General features: G+C 46.2%; 1 protein-coding gene across 1 annotated transcript in view; it reads left to right on the forward strand.

Moving 5' to 3' along the window:
- The window catches only part of LOC310815397 (uncharacterized protein), a 116,270-nt gene that overhangs the window by 18,504 nt on the left and 80,266 nt on the right, over positions 1 to 17,500 (forward strand). The window contains exons 2-5 of the mRNA XM_083685144.1: positions 7,684 to 7,794; positions 7,923 to 8,026; positions 13,784 to 13,982; positions 14,230 to 14,364. Coding sequence (XP_083541270.1) covers positions 7,684 to 7,794; positions 7,923 to 8,026; positions 13,784 to 13,982; positions 14,230 to 14,364 — 549 coding nt within the window. The remainder of the gene's footprint in view (positions 1 to 7,683; positions 7,795 to 7,922; positions 8,027 to 13,783; positions 13,983 to 14,229; positions 14,365 to 17,500) is intronic.

Consider the following 17,500-nt stretch of genomic DNA (forward strand, 5'->3'; position numbering starts at 1 on the left):
GCGCCCGGCTCTATTGCACGCGCTCTTCGGTAGTCTGCGTGGGGATAATAATAACTGTATATCTAAAAATGAATAGATATTGTTCACAATAAAAACACACTGAACAAATAATTTACCCCGAATCTAGGCCCCATGTGTGTTGCAATGATAGGCTATCCCTCCCACTTTGAACAACACCCGTCGTTTGTCCCATGCATGCAGGCATGGGCAATAGCCTTTGACAAGAAGGCCTAGGCCTACGGATATGCCAGGGCTTTCACGGGCACTGCTGGTTATATTATTTCTAAGACACTGATACAGACCTAGGGACGGTTGTTACCAATCAATGACACTAATCGATCAATAACATATGCACCCATTGTCTAGATGTGGTGATAGGTCGTAAACATTCGCAGTGTGTTTATCCAGTTACCTGTATGTCCCCCTTGTTTGAATTGTCAGCTTGCGTAACAGGTAACCGATATCGGGGTGTGCCTGTGTATGCTGTATGCTGTGTGTTTAGCCTATAGGAAGCCAAGTATCTGTTGTTTCGGTCGGGGTCTAGTCCTTTGGTCACAAACGGGGGCGTTCAGGCCAACTATGGCCATTTATTTGTCCTTTATAAGGACTTAACGATAAGGGCGAGACTGCCTCATTCTGACGCCCAACCTTTTAATCAAAAGGGCCTGCCTGTTCTCGTTCTCTCTGATTGACGAGCTGAGAAACGACATTTGGGAGACGTTTATTCACACAACCTAAAGCGACAAAGTCCTGTCACCCCCCTTTTCTGGCGCAGCGGGAAATTGTCAGCCATCGGAGAAAGAGTCCAGACGAGGTGGCTGAAGTTTTTGGAGCGTGAATGAACATTTCGTTGCGTCATCATCATATGAAATCTGAAGAAGTTATTTGGGTGAATTGTATGCAATTGAATTTATTTACCTTGATCGCAAAGCCACTCCGTGCCGCTCCGTGATTCGCCTTTTTTAGGGGAGAGTGTCGGACTTGGTGAATCTGTGCGCGCGAGCCAACCATCACGCACCTTCCTCTTTCTTTTATGGAGCGAGCCCCACCCGGGGAGCGTCCGTGCGTGCGTCCTTCACAAGACATAATTACGTTAAAATAGGTCTGTTTGTTTTTTGAGCGTGTGTGTGTCTGGCATAGCCTACTCCAAGCGCATGGCTTGAACTCGCATGTCCAAAGTGTTTCGATAGGCTCTTGTAACGGAGAGAAGACGGACAACGAGAGAAAGGTTTAACAATTCTAAACGGGTATATTTAGCAGTGCAGAACGAGACCGTTCGATCATTTTGGACTCTTTTTGTTTTTACAGAATATGACTTCAAACGTCCTAGACATTCAACTGATAAATCATGTCCAGACATGAACTATCATCGGAAGTGTTTCTTTGGATAACGTTCGGTTCTCAGAGGACGCACACAATCGTATTTGGGATTATTTAACAACAAGGGTAAAACGTGACAAGTTATCAGGTGTTGAATGGCAATGTTGAAATGACAACGCGACACACCGTTTCCTCGCCGAAATATGGTAGCCTGTTAAGACTTTATTAAGGTCGATATGTGTTGCTGACGGATAGGCTAAACAGAGACATTTTATGAGACACAACTATGGGTCTGTAGTCGCAGACTAAACACAAAGGTTGTTTTGTGTCGTCTGCGCTCCGTGCCCGAAGGGAAAACGGGGAACGGGCTCCGTTGTTTCCTTTTTCCCCCTAGTTGTTTTTGGTTGAGACATGGCAGCTATCGCCAGCGGTTTGATCCGACAGAAGAGACAGGCACGGGAACAGCATATCCACCGGCCTACGCCTCACAGACGGAGAAAAAGCCCCAACAAGAATAAAGGTCTTTGTAACGGAAATTTGGTCGACATCTTCTCCAAAGTGAGGATCTTCGGGCTCAAGAAAAGAAGACTTCGGAGACAAGGTGTGGGCAGAGGGAAAAGCGCGGGAGGCGCACGGCACGGGTACACACACGGTATAGCGTTGTCACTAGGTTTACGGTAGTTACAGCGGTTCAATAGTTGAGCTATACATACATTATTTAAACGTAGCTTTAACGAGAGTCAGCCACGTAAAGAGAGGCCGCGTAACGTGAGATTAGTTGCTGGTTAATGTTAATTTACTCGCTATGAAGCGGCGATGTCTAGTCGTCTGAGCGAGCGATTAATGTTAGCAGTTTGAATTGCAGGTAGAACACGTAGTCAGATGAAGTCTTAAAACAGGTTGCTATTAAATTTGACTGATATTCATACTTGTTTGTCTTGTTGTGCAGGCTATGCATAACTTATGTTCAAATCCTAGTGAAAACGTCTGTGAAACAGCACCATTTGTATCAGTTGTATGGTTTCACATGTATCATAGCAGACACCTGTACATAAGATTGACATTTATAGGCGAAGTATGACAGGGATAACTGACATGGCTGGGTTTTGAGTGACTGTAAACCTGTAAACCTCTGACTAGTGACAGCCATTTTGTCAAAGTCAGTGACATCAAGTAAAACCTGTGGCCTGGTGGAGATGGGGTAGAACAATACGTAGGCTAACTGACACAATGCTGAAAGTATACGTAAAAGGGGGCTATCCATGTCTGCCTTGGGTTAGAGGGAGAGGATGAGGAGAGAGGAATATCAGGGAGGAGAGGTCATCTGACAGACATCTCCTCTGTCCACCGATTCAGCTGATTCATTTCTGTGTGAGAGTCAAGGTTTTCTTTGGCTCCTGAAGGCCCCTTGCACTCCATCATTCCACTGTCTCTCTATCTTCATCTCTTCCGCGTTTTTTTTTTCTTTCTTTGTTTTACCAGGCAAGTTGACTGAGAACATATTCTCATTTGCAGCAACAACCTGCAGGGGAGAGGAGAGGTATGAGCCAATTGAAAGCAGGGGATGATTAGGTAGTCATGATAGTACAAGGGTCAGATTGGGAATTTAGCCAGAACACCAGCATTAACACGCCTAAAAAATAATTGCTATGGGATCTTTAACAACTCGGGAACCCAGTTTAATGTCTCATCCAAAGGATAGCAAACTCTGTGAAGCAGTGCCCCATTCACTGCCCTGGGGTCCCCTAGAAGTCCCCTAGACCAGAGGGAGGAGTGCCACTTAGTCATCCAACACCACTTCAAGCAGCCTATTTCTGGTCCCCCATCCAAGGGTTGACCAAGACATACCCTGCTGAGCTTTCCAGACAAGCCAGCAGAGGGATGCAGGGTGGTGTGACTGCTGGCTGATCTCGCCTTTTTTTGTCAAACTCCCACCAAGCTCAAGACAGGATCAGAACATCTCTTATCTAAAAGGCTTGTATCATTTTGAGGTGACATTTGGAGGATCAGAAAAGTCTCTGATGAATTATCTGAGTGTGTGTGTGTGTGTGTGTGTGTGTGTGTGTGTGTGTGTGTGTGTGTGTGTGTGTGTGTGTGTGTGTGTGTGTGTGTGTGTGGTGTGTGTGTGATATCCCTTACTCTTATCTCTCCGAGTGTGATGGCGACTCTCCGATGACTCAACTCCCCTTTCCCTCCTCCCCTCCTCTGCCTTCTCCTCCATATCCTTCCTCTTCCATCCCTTCTTTCTTCCACCCCCTCTCCTACTTTTTATTTAATTCACCCCCTCCCTCCCTCCCTCCCTCCCCTGCTTTTACCGTCCAGTTTCGATCATCCCTCCTTTCCTCCCCTCCCATCCCCTCCTCCCTCCTCTCCCAACTCTCCGCCATTTGGAGGATTCGGCAACCTCCCGAATCTCCTTCCTTCGTCTCCTCCCGCCTCGTCCTCCCCCCCCCCCCATCGCCGCCCCCCGCCCCCCGCCCCCGTCGTCTGTCCCCAGCTGTGGTAGCTTCTGGTTGAAGCCTGGCCATATCCAAAGGCTCTCTGCTCTGGCTGAGTCTGAATCACGGCCATCTCCTGCAGTCACACCAGAGGTTTTCTGAAGGGCAAACATGCGTACTCTCACTCTCACAGTGGCCCTGTTCAAACACATCACAGTTCCTTGCATCCTCGCTTGCGTCCTTTCATTCCAGCCCTCGTTCTGCCTTCCTTTGGCTTTTCCCTCGTTTTGATGTTAGTCATTTCTGCTGATGACCTCGTTGATCTAACAAGGTTGGATAGATGAAAGCAAGGGATCCACCTGTTGGCTTTCACAAGTCATATCAGATTAGTCATTACCAGGGCTGTGCACAGACTTATGTAAGGGAAGTGGCTGTTCCCCACAAAAGGGAACAACAGATGCAAAGGGGGTGGGGGGGGGGGGGGGGGTGGGGTGGTGCGATGCGATGGGCCTTTAACAAAAAAAAAACCCAAAAACCACACCATCTAGGAGGGCACTTTGCTAGTGGCAGGGCAAAGGGCCAGGCGCCATTGCCCCTGACGGCCCCCCCCAGTGTACGGCCCCCCCCCAGTGTACGCGCCTGGTCATTACTTCAAGTAGGAGCCGAGTGCCATCTTGGAACAGGGCCATAGTCTAATTCAGAATTTGCAGGAGAGCAGAAACGACAATATTTGACCCTCGGGTTACATAAGCATTAATGCATGACAGCGTGTACATTAACAGCTGACGTCTGCACAATTCTGCGGATATTTAAGCAATAATAGATGAGGGGCCATGTGTTATGACAATTTCATAACGTCTTCAATAATGCTTTTATAAAATGAAAAGAATCGTATGAATCGAATTGTTCTTTTTGTGAGGATTCCTCCTGAAACGGCACCGGTGGTCCTGGCTTGTATAGTGAAGAGTTTGACGAGAAAAAAGACTAGAAGACTACAATGCTCACTTGTAGGCTAGTATGATGTCCGTCTGGGTGTTATTACATCAGTGTTGTTATTACATCAGTAGTGTTATTACATCAGTAGTGTTATTACATCAGTTGTGTGTACAGTGTTGACATGTTAGATTTGTCTTTTAGATTTGAGATGTTGACATCGTTGTTTTGGGGAAACCAGAGGTAACACGACTCGAAAGCGAGAGAGGTGTCCGCCATGCTTTTTGTTTTGAAAAGCCGGTTGTCAAAGATGAAAGCTACCATATATGGTAGAACTGGGGGAGCTCTTAAGTTAAGTGGGTCCTCTAAGTAGACAGAGACATTGTACAAGAAATGACTTGATTTCGCAGACAGGGGAACATCTCTCAGTGACAAAAGTTCCATAATGTGGCTCTAATGCATGGCCAGGACTGCGGCTTAAGATGTTACATATTTCTCAGAACATGTACATTTTCATATCTGGGTTCTCGATGCGTTCTGCAAGGGGGATGTTTAGAGATTCAGATCAAGTCCAGGGGCGGAGTATTCCATGAGTTCTAGGAATGATTTTAATGATCAAGAGCCAGTGCTTTTATTGAGGATTTAGGCTCACACTCCCATTAGATATATACCTATAAACATATAGCTATTAATGCTCCATGGCAACCTTAAGGTCAAATACTGTAGACTGCTCTGGTGCAATTCAATGTATTTATTAGGTTTACATCATAGACGGAACCATTTGCTTCTATTTATATTACACGTCCATACGGGCTTAGACATATGTTTAATCTGTGTCTGGGAACCGCCCCAGATGTATTGATTGATTGATTGAATTATTGATCAGATGATTTGGGTAGGTCAGATCAGATTAGATCAGACTGATATCTTCCCTGAGCTGTCGAAATAACGGCTACAAAGGCGGGGGAATACCCTTCCTCTGGAAAAGCAGACAGGGACATCAGAATCACGCCACTGTCTCCATGGCAACCCATAGAATGAGGGAATCCTGGAATCTCCCTAGTAACAGACAGGATATGGGAATCTTGGGGAGTGGGAACATCTCCCAAGTAACACTGGAGCGGAGAGGAAGCCAAGCCACTGTTGAGACAGACGGGATTCTGACAACACAACCACAACTCTACCACCCGTATAGAGTCTTAATACATTCAAGCGTGGAATTGGGGAACTCCCAAATCTCTCAATTAAGACATTTGGGAAGATTGAACAGCTGTTTCTGTTTTCAGACCTTGCCCTCTTGACCAGGTCTATCCCGTGGAAAAGTGGTTCTTTATGGCAAAGTGAATTGTGGGTTCATGTAAAGGTTCAGTTGTGACAGGCGTGCGGGGGGTGCGTAGGAAGGTTCCTCCTCATACCATCTGTGGGAGGGATGCTGGGATGCTAGCTCCAGATCTGCACTCGTCTCCGAGTGGAAGCTAATCGTCTGTTAAATGCGTTGTTTAATTTAACATCCTCACAGAACAGAAGGTTACCTTGGGAGATGGAATTTATCCTCCAAATTGTGGGCTACCCCGTGAATGTATTCCCTGGCGTGAACGATGGATGCTCCTGAGGAATGGAAAATCCCCCCCCCCACTCCATCTCTTTCTCTTATTTCTCTCTCCCTCCCTCCCTACCTCTTTCTCACTCTTTCTTTCTCTATAACTGGGTCAGTCCTGTCTGCTTTTCTAGTCTGTCATGCATTAGAGCATACCTTCTCCGTCTGACTGAAGGTACGCGCGTACGCACGGACGCGCACACACATGCACACACACTGAATAATTCCAAGGCAGTTACAGACATGTTATTGTCTTTTCAACGCATCATCCTGCATCATTCTTCCTGCAACTGACACAGAAGGAAATAGATTAAATAAACCTGGGGACCTCGAGTAGCTTCCTGCTGGTTCTGTGTACTGTTGTCTTGTTGTGCCTCAGTGAATATGACACACGCTCTCCCTTTCAACTGCACAAACCTTTCATCAGCTCCTCCTGTCCGATCTCTCCCTCTGTATTCAGACTTCCCAAGGCATTATTTTCCTTTCCAACAGACCCTACACACACACACGTGCACGCACGCACGCACGCATGCACTCACACACACACACACACACACACACACACACACACACACACACACACACACACACACATACACACACATCAGAGGGGATTCCCACATTGCCAGAGAGGTTGTTGTCTAGCTGGTGTGTGTGTGTGTGTGTGTGTGTGTGTGTGTGTGTGTGTGTGTGTGTGTGTGTGTGTGTGTGAGAGAGAGAGAGAGAGATAGTATGCGTTGGGTGTGGTCTGCCATGTGCAACAGAGCAGAAGGAGATGCCTTCATTACCACAGAAACACAAGTGTGAGTGTGTGTGTGTGTGTGTGTGTGTGTGTGCGTGCACGTGTGTGTGTGTGTGTGTGTGTGTGTGTGCGTGCACGTGTGTGTGCGTGTGTGCGTCCATTGAAAATACAGAATATCTGAGTCAGAATCAAGGATGATGATGATGGTGATGTGTCACCATGGGAACGTGCATGGTTGAGACCTGTCCAAGGAGCTCCAGGCTCTCATTATGAAATCAATTATGTTCACTTCAGCAACCTGTGTGTGTGTGTGTGTGTGTGTGTGTGTGTGTGTGTGTGTGTGTGTGTGTGTGTGTGTGTGTGGGTGTGGGTGTGTGTGTGTGTGGGCTGCATCTCTAAGGAGGTTATCTCTGATGGGTGTGTGAGGGTGCCTGAGTGTGACTCTGTGAGGCAAGGAAGACAGGAACACACACACAAAACATGAAGGTTTCGAAGGGACAAACAGGAATTGCCTAGTTGTTACTAGGCCTGGTCCATATGAAGGGTTGACCCCCTGTTGCATATGAATCTAATCAAATTCAATAACCCCCCCCCCTCCCCCCTCCCCTCCTCCCTCCCCTCTCTCTCTCTCTCTCTCTCTCTCTCTCTCTCAGATCCGCAGCTCAAGGGTATAGTGACCAGGTTGTATTGCAGGCAGGGATACTACTTGCAGATGAACCCAGATGGATGTCTGGACGGGACCAAAGATGACGGCACTAACTCCTGTGAGTCCACACGCGCACGCACGCACGCACGCACGCACGCACGCACACGCACACACACGCACACACACGCACACAGTATAATTCCAAGGCAGTTACAGACAGTTACTGTCTTTTCTATGTCTTTCCAGCTCTGTTCAACCTCATCCCAGTTGGCCTTCGTGTGGTGGCCATCCAGTCAGTGAAGACGTGTCTGTACATCGCCATGAACGGGGAAGGACTCCTCTACTCATCCGTGAGTACATCAGAATGCACAGAGATGGGCCGGTCCCAGTGATGATGTCACTGATGACAGCTGTCAGCCGGGCAGCCATTGGTTGGAGAGAACTAGACCTGTTGCCCACCATGACAATCGTCTCTTCTTCTGTGTGCTCTATCTTGCCTGAGTGTTCAGCAAAGGCAGATTTTATTCCGTAATTGGGCGTGGGCGATGTAAAGCATTACCAAAACTGTCACGAAGAGCTTTTAAAACCTTGAAGGGGAGTTTTACCTCACCCAATTGACCTATTTTTTTACCGAAAGAGACTGCAAAGCTGCATCACACACCAGAGAGCTGCACCATAACTACTGCAAGTTCGGTTGTTCAAGACCAAATGGTGGCTCGAGGCAGATCTATCTATCTATCTATCTATCTATCTATCTATCTATCTATCTATCTATCTATCTATCTATCTGTCTTTCGATCGTTCTATCTGTCTAATCTAATCTATCTATCCTACTGTATAACCTGCTCTCATCTATCTAGCTCTCCTACCCTCTGATCATCTTATATCTTTATCCATTGGTTCATCCTACTATCTCACTGTCTTTCAACTACCCAACAAATCTATCTATCTATCTATCTATCTATCTATCTATCTGTCTGTCTGTCTGTCTGTCTGTCTGTCTGTCTGTCTGTCTGTCTGTCTGTCTGTCTGTCTGTCTATCTATCTATCGTCCAACCCAAACTATTTCCGCAACCAAAACAAGTCAGAAAGTCCCTCTTTTCTCCTCTCTCCTTTCTGCATGTTGACGAGATGACAGGCAGAGAATAACTGGCTCTGTTCAGACAGAGACAAAGAGATGAGGGATGTTTGTGAATTATTGATGGGGGAAGACCCGTCCACAGCCATACACACGCACGCACGCACACATGCACACACACACACACACACACACACACACACACACACACACACACACACACCCTGGCGAGGAGTGTGAAAAACCCACTGTCAGCCCAATGCAGAAAAATGGAGAATAAGAACCTTTTGAAGTTCAGTTTCAGCTGACTGTATTTCCTTGGTATTCACAGAGGAATGCTGTGGTTCTTTCTGATGTCTCAAAGCGTTAAACACAATTAATGACTTCTGGTAATAATTTAAATTCTACCTCATTACTGAGTAATTGCATCACAACTTTCAGTAAATAACAGGTAAAAAAACAGACTCCCACCAGTGCCCTCAATAATAATTTGAGGCTTGTGGTGGTGCTGATTTGTTCTGGCTGGATGGGCGAGCCACTGGAGATGTTCTCTTCAATCATCCCTCCAGAGTTCGATGCCTTCTTATTTGCTATCATGTTTCATGTGTTTTAGTTTAATCATTTTGGATATCAGATCTTCTCTGGAGGCAAGACGTAATACTATACACATTCACATTCAATCTAACCCTTGTCAGAGGAACCACCAGACCCCTGGGTGGACAGTGTTAATTCAAATCCTGGTCGTAGAGTCGTATGGAAGTACTCTCACTCAAAGTAAACCCTACTGTAGTACTATGGTATCAATCACACGTCTGCTAGGGGGAGCCTCATCACAGAGAGGAGACGAAGACAGAAATGTGTTTCTGCAGTCAACAGATGGTGTGGTGTGAAATTATCTTGTATGTGTTAATTACTAACGATGCTGGGCAAGAGGAAACAAGCAGTGATTGTGTGTGTGTGTGTGTGTGTGTGTGTGTGTGTGTGTGTGTGTGTGAGTGTGTGTGTGTGAGTGTGTGTGGTGTGTGTGTGTGTGTGTGTGTGTGTGTGTGTGTGTGTGTGAGTGGGTGAGTGTGTGTGTGTGTGTGTGTGTGTGTGTGTGTGTGTGAGTGGGTGAGTGTGTGTGTGTGTGTGTGTGTGTGTGTGTGTGTGTGTGTGTGTGTGTGTATAGGGTCTGTTGGAAAGGAAAATAATGCCTTGTGAAGTCTGGATACAGACGGAGAGATCGGACAGGAGGAGCTGATGAAAGGTTTGTGCAGTTGAAAGGGAGAGCTTGTGTCATATTCACTAAGGCACAACAAGACAGCAGTACACAGAACCACAAGGAGGCTATTAGAAGTCTCCAGGTTTATTGGTTTATTGAATCTCTTTTATGTGTCAGTTGCTGGTAGGATAATGCAGACACATCACTATGATGTCAGTGTCATACAGTATGTACAGACAGTTTAGTCTACAGTGTTGGGTGCCAAGCTGCTGCCTTTGAACATTCCATTCATCCATTCACGATGAGTGTTTCGATTCCAGTTCCAATTCTATCAGTAGAATAAACGGTCAGGTGAACCAAGTGAATGACAAGATTGTCCAAGGGGCAACCATATAGCTGCCATTGAAGTATGTTCTGGATGTCTTTCATAAGAGCATCATAATGCTTTTTGCTAGAACGGCTTTCTGCTGGTCTCTATGAAGAATCTGCGGCTCTGCTTGTGCTGGCAGACCTAATACTTCACCATGACAGTCAAAGCAATCCTTAACAATGCAAACAGCTCCCACCTGAGAAGGAGGTCTCCTTAAAGTTCCCTACGCACCGACTGTTTCTTCTGTTGTTCTGTCATTCTCTTCACCTCCCACTCTCTCTCTCTCTCTCTCTCTCTCTCTCTCTCTCTCTCTCTCTCTCTCCCTCTCTCTCTCTCTCCCTCCCTCCCTCCTTCCTCGCTTTAGCTTTATTTGTTTACCCACAATTCCCCAGAGTAATTAGAAGTGTGCTAATGACTGGTGTTTGAGGCACAAACACACCCACTCACTGACACGACACAAACACACACACACACACACACACACACACACACACACACACACACACACACACACACATACACATACACACACACACACACACGCGCACACAAACACACAGGCATGCACGCACGCACACACCACACACACGCACGCACCCACACACAGGCACACACACAGGCACACACACATGCACAGGCACACACACATGCACAGGCACACACACATGCACACGCGCACACACACAGTAAGAAGAGAGTTAGCTACCTCCCCTGGGAACAGATGGCCTTATGGTCAGGAAAAATACAAGAACTGCCCTTCAGCACTGATCAACTCTACCAACCTCTGTCCAACCTCATCAAACTCAACAAGAACACTGCAGCTGGTCTGAGTTTAAGGGCATGACATACCAAGAAAGGAATGAGAGGGGTAAGGAGAAATATCATGCATATCTATCAACAGTATATATATATATTTACGTGTATTACTAGTATTATAGTATATATATGCATGTATAGTATGTATATAGTATTACTATTATCGTATTGTGCACTGCTACATCAGTCAAGTCCAGTTTGTTTTGTTGTTAAAGCAAGTCTCCTGTACCAGCCTGTGACTCACCTATGAGTCAGTGACCTGTTCAGATAGAGTAAACACACGCAGGTCACAGCAGTCTGGAGGAGAGAGACGGACTGGGGAAGACGTGGTCCTCTGTGGCTCAGTTGGTAGAGCATGGTGCTAACAACGCTTAGCTTGTGGGTTTGATTCCTGCTGGGACCATCTGTACTGAAATGTGTGCACTCACTACAATGTAAGTCGCTTTGGATAAAAGTGTCAGCTAAATGGCGTATATCTGTATATAGATAGGAGATAGGATAGGAGAGGTGTGAGCAGTGGTACAGATACAGGGAATACGTGCATACAGTATATACTGTAGGTGTGTGTGTGTGTTTCTCATGGATGGAGAAAAAAACAGATATTTCGCCAAGCGAGGCCCTCATTGATTGAATACCCATTACCCAGGCACCACTAGGGCAGAGAGTCATAGGTACGCCAGCTCTGTGTGTGCTTGTGTATGTGTGTGTATGTGTATGTGTGTGTGTGTGTGTGTGTGTGCGTGAGAGAAAGAGATAGAGAGAGATAGCTGGGGCCTCCCCCGCTGTTGTCTCCCCCTGGATGATTTACTGTACCACTCTCTCCTCTCCTCCTACATCCTCTTTTTCCTCCCTTTCTTCCTCCTCAGACTCCGCGTGTCTGCTTTCAGTCTCACAGTGTTCATTGGTTGAATCCAGTTCTCAATATGGAACGTGTTTGCTTGTTGGAGAGAAGTGAATGACACAGTTTGACTGCAGGGTGACTCACCCAGGTCGTCTGGAATAGGAATACCAGACCTGCTCGAGACCACAACACACCAGAACAGTGAAATGAAATGAACAGTCAATTGGCGTTACATGAATGCAGGGCTGTAGCCAGGGTCATGGACAACCCATGCATTTTGGTGCACTCTCAGCTACATATGCAGTGAATGGATCTTTACAAATGTGTTTTTTTTTGCGGAGCACTTGTAAAAAAATGAACAAGCTGTCTCAATTCAATGAATTCATATCCGGGCCAGACACATAGGATACTGTATGTGTGCCTGCATGTGATAGTAGTTACTGGCTAGTTACTGAATGCCCACATCAGGCAATAGCAACTGGCAGAGGGCTACAAAAGGAAGATTGCTTTGCTAGGTAGTAGGTTGGGGGGTGGGGGGTGGGGGGTGGGGGGTAGGGCATAGGTTGGGGGGTAGGGGGTAGGGCATAGCGTATAACCAAGACTTGCAACCCGTATGGCAATTTTGACAAAAGTGATTTTAGTCTTTCTGTTTGCTAATTCTTGTTGCTAATACTAATATTTTACCCTGACAACTCACCCTTACCCTAACCACTCGAAGGTCACGCCTAATACTGCCTAACCGCCACCTAAGTGGAAGTATCACACAGTGGCGTTGCTAACGTTGTGTATTAATTTTATTTAAAAAAAAAGTATTTTAACCTTTAGTGGTGCTTCATGGAAGCAGACAGATTTCACGTTACAGTAACATGCAGGTGTTGTCCTTGTTAAATCGTTTCTTGCAATATGAATAATTTGATTCGATTTGATCATATTTCATTAATCTTATTTTTTGTGACCCCTGAGTGTCTCCCTCCCTCTCTGTCTTCCTACACCCAGATGTTTGTGTCTCCAATAGTGACGTTACGTCAACAATTGACTAATTCAAATGACAGTACAATATGTCTGATAAGAATTCTATGCCAAACCAATCACCTCCACCCATGGTTACACCCCCCCCCCCCCCCCCCCCCCCCCCCCCCCCCCCACACACACACACACACACACACACCCGACCCAACCACCTTCCCCCCCTCCCTTCCCTCCCCTAGGCAATAGTTTCCATGGTAACAGGGAACAAAGGCACACGCAGGTGAGCGAGTGTCATTTTGGCGGTGATGGAAACCGACAAACGTAACTGATCCGAATTGTAATGTGCCTGTGTGTCTGAGTGCCGTGTGGCCTTGTGTGTTTGGGTCAAATACAGTTTGGTACACAGACATCAGGCCTACATCTCAGTGACATGACACAGCCCCAACATTCTCTCTACACTGTGGATGGTCTTTTTGCCGGAACATACACATTCAGACCGGTTGTGACTAGCTGGCCATACTAGGATGTTAGCAGAACTAATGAGCAAGAAGATCTGTTATTTATACAGATAGATGTAGTATCAAAGTTTGGGTAAGGAGTATGTGTTTGATTCTTGATTCTTTGTGTGTGTGTGTGTGTGTGTGTGTGTGTGTGTGTGTGTGTGTGTGTGTGTGTGTGAGTGTGTGTGTGTAGGAACTGTTCACGGCGGAGTGTACGTTTAAGGAGTATGTGTTTGATTCTTGATTCTTTGTGTGTGTGTTTGTGTGTGTGTGTGTGTGTGTGTGTGTGTGTGTGTGTGTGTGTGTGTGTGTGTGTGTGTGTGTGTGTGTAGGAACTGTTCACGGCGGAGTGTAAGTTTAAGGAGTCAGTGTTTGAGAACTACTACGTGATCTACTCGTCGATGCTGTACCGCCAGCAGGAGTCTGGGAGAGCCTGGTTTCTGGGGCTGAACAAGGAGGGGCAGGCGATGAAGGGCAACCGCGTCAAAAAGACCAAGCCCGCTGCACACTTCCTACCCAAACCTATAGAAGGTAACACACACATGCACGCATGCGTGCGCGCACACACACACACACACACACACACACACACACACACACACACTTAAACTTGCTACCCAAGCCTACAGAAAGAAAAACACACTCTGACCTGCAAGCCTAACTCTCTCTCCCTCCTTCTCCCTCTCCCCCATCCCTCTGTCCTCCTCCCCCTTTCCTCCTCTTTTCTCCTCTTCCCTCCTCTTTTCTCCTCTTTCCTCCTCTTTTCTCCTCTCTTCAGTGGCGATGTACAGGGAGCCTTCGTTGCATGACGTGGGGGAGGCGGTGCCTAAAGCAACTGGAGTCCCACCAAGCAAAAGCACTACCAGTGAACCCGTGGTCATGAATGGGGGCAAGCCAATCAATAAGCCTGACAAGGAGACATAACCCTTCCCCCTCCTCTCCCCCTGAACGAAAACTGGCCAGAAACTCCGCCCACTGCACTAAAACTTGTGCCCTGATTGGTCAGTTATGGGCTAAGACTTGCCTCTCTCTCTGGTTGATTCGGTGCAGTGGGGTTCGAGGTACAGAAATGGACCTCTCCATTTGGAGGACTGGGGAAGGGGAGGAGGAAATGAGGGGAGGAGGAGGGAGAAGAAGTGGAGGAAGAGGAGGAGGAAGAGGATTCGGCTGACAAACAAAATGTCAGCCAAACAAACTGAAACTCAGACAGTGGAATGCCCTACCTACGCGAAACGGAATGCCTTTTTCAAATCTTCACGATTCGTTTTCTGTGACAATCTGTGAGAATGATGTTGATGAAGCGTTTTCCCTCTTCTTTTTTTTTGCCAAGTAGCCTTGCCTGCTGATGGCTACCCATAACCCCCTGTTCTCTCTGTGATGCACTATAGCAACCATGTTAAGCACAGTCGGAGGCTATCTTATATGACACCCTATTTCCCAGGTAGTTCTAGTAATTCACTGTAGTGCACTATGAAGGCAGTAGGGTATCACTTGAGATTTCTCCTGTGTTTTTATATCTGTTTGTTTGTTTATAATTCTAGACCCACAATGCACCAGTGATTGTCTGGCTAGATTGTTGTACAGACACAAAACAAGATAGTCATCTTCTATTAGTCAAATGTTTGTCTGTGTCCCTCTCCCTCCCTCCCTCTCTCTCTCTCTCTCTCTCTCTCTCTCTCTCTCTCTCTCTCTCTCTCTCCCTCTCTCTCTCTCATGCTCTCTCTCTCTCTCTCTCTCTCTCTCATGCTCTCTCTCTCTCTCTCTCTCTCTCTCATGCTCTCTCTCTCCCTCTCTCTCTCTCTCTCTCATGCTCTCTCTCTCTCTCTCTCTCATGCTCTCTCTCTCTCTCTCTCTCTCTCATGCTCTCTCTCTCCCTCTCTCTCTCTCTCTCTCTCTCTCCCTCTCTCTCTCTCTCTCTCTCTCTCTCTCTCTCTCATGCTCTCTCTCTCTCTCTCTCTCTCATGCTCTCTCTCTCTCTCTCTCTCTCTCTCTCTCATGCTCTCTCTCTCTCCATATCTCTATTTTGTCTCTCACCATCACTCTTCCTCACTGTGTGTTTGTCAGTTAATCCATGTAGTGAATGAATGCAAGGGTTGATACTTGATTTTGTAGAATTCACAAAGCAGACATGTAGAGAGACATGCTTTAGACATTGGTAGCATGGAGACATAAGTACAAAGCACTATTGCAGTGCATGCTAACTCTCTCAGACATCTTTGTCCACAGAAGCAATCTGTGAGACAGGATAGGAATGGTATGAGACACCCTGGCTACAGGTACAGAAAACGCTGGCTAACATATATAGTTCTACAGGTTCACTTTTAGAAACAAATACAAATACTGTTAGTATTATTTTGAGTCTAAAATACTTTATCATTGAAAGATACATTCATATTCCTTTTTAATGAGTATGGCTAATCAAAAATGGTATTGTTTGAAAAAAAAAAAAAAAAAAAAAAATGCTTTGGTACAAGATGCTAAATACATGGAAGTATTTCCCAAGCCAATAAGGCCTACATGTAAGTGAAATGCTGCCTATCCCTGCAACAAGCTATATTCCTACAGCGTCAAAACAAAGCAGAGAACAAAATGGTGTCAATCCTTTTATAGCAGAAGCACAGCGAGTGAGTGACATTAGTAGACTTTTAATTGGCAACGTTCATGCACATGTAGCTAGGAGTTTGTTCGGTTATCCACGCTGGCGTGATGAGTGACCTTCCCTGAGACCTGAAGACCCCTGTTAGCTCCCGGTGCTACCGCTAATAGCTTTAGCTCAGTGGGCTAACAGCAGTCTTACGTCGCAACAAAAGCTCACGTTCGATTTACTACAGTATCCTTTTTTTTTCTTTTCTTTTTTCCCCCCGCTATCTCACTGTGACCTCAGCGCACCAATCGTACGTGGAGTTGTGTAGCTTTCTCATTCAACAGAGCAATGGATACAAAAAGTGAAATTGGGTCTCGTTGTTCCATGATGTGTTTACTGTGATCTTCCAGGTCTGTCTCAACTGGCTCCGAAGATGTGTGTTATTTCTAGTGCCTAAGTGTTAGGCTCTATGGAGACGCCCTACAAGTCCCTACTGGTACGCCGTAAAAGTAGCTTCACCGTGGGCCTGTGCGTGGGGAAAATGTTGAAGCACATTAGCTGTACAGTTCTTCTGTCTGGTGTTCTGTCTGTACCAAGCTTAACAAAAGCTGCTATTGTTGACAAAGAGATGTGGATCTGATGTAGATTTGATGGTGTTTGATGTGTGTTTGGGTTAGGGTTTGGGTTACCTTTTTCCTGTTGAAATGGGTCATTGATAAGCATTGATAAGGGCTGGGCAACAACTAGGCGGCTACAGTCCGACTCCTGACACTCCGACGTCATCTATAAGTGTCATTGACTCAACAGATATCTTACACACGGTATTCAGATATGTATAGGCTTCTGATTTCCCTGCGGCCCTGAGGAGTGTAGCTGTGTGACCCTGTCCTATAGGCTGGGTCCTCTGTCTCTCCAAGCTGGCTGCTCCAACATCAGTCTGGATCTGTTCATGTAAAACTGACTACTGTGTAATTGTACAATCCTCTCTCTTACTCTCTTACTTTCTTTCTCTCTCTCTCTCTCTCTCTCTCTCACACACACACACACACACACGCATACACACACACACACACACACACACACACACAGTCTCTCATACAAATACAAAAAACTCCATCCTATTTTCCTTCTACCCTTTTTATCTATTCTCTCTCACTCTCCTTCCTTCCGTTCCCTATGATTAAATCACCAACAGCAGGGGACGGTTTCTCTACAATCCTCTCTCTTTCTCTCTCTCTCTCTCTCTTTCTCTCTCTCTCTCTGTCATGAACCATCTGCGTTTCTCACCTGTTGCATGGTAAAAGGGAAAGACATTGGAGACATGCATGTGGTACTGTAGGCTATGTGTATCGAATCAAAACCAAAAAAACAACAAAAAAAAACAAAAGAAAAGAGATATTGTCGGTAAATGTACCGCTAACTTTACATACATATATGCAAAAGAGTTTGTCTGCACTGTACAGTT

This window comes from Argentina silus (genome assembly GCF_951799395.1).
Source record: "Argentina silus genome assembly, chromosome: 14".
Classification (NCBI taxonomy): domain Eukaryota; kingdom Metazoa; phylum Chordata; class Actinopteri; order Argentiniformes; family Argentinidae; genus Argentina; species Argentina silus.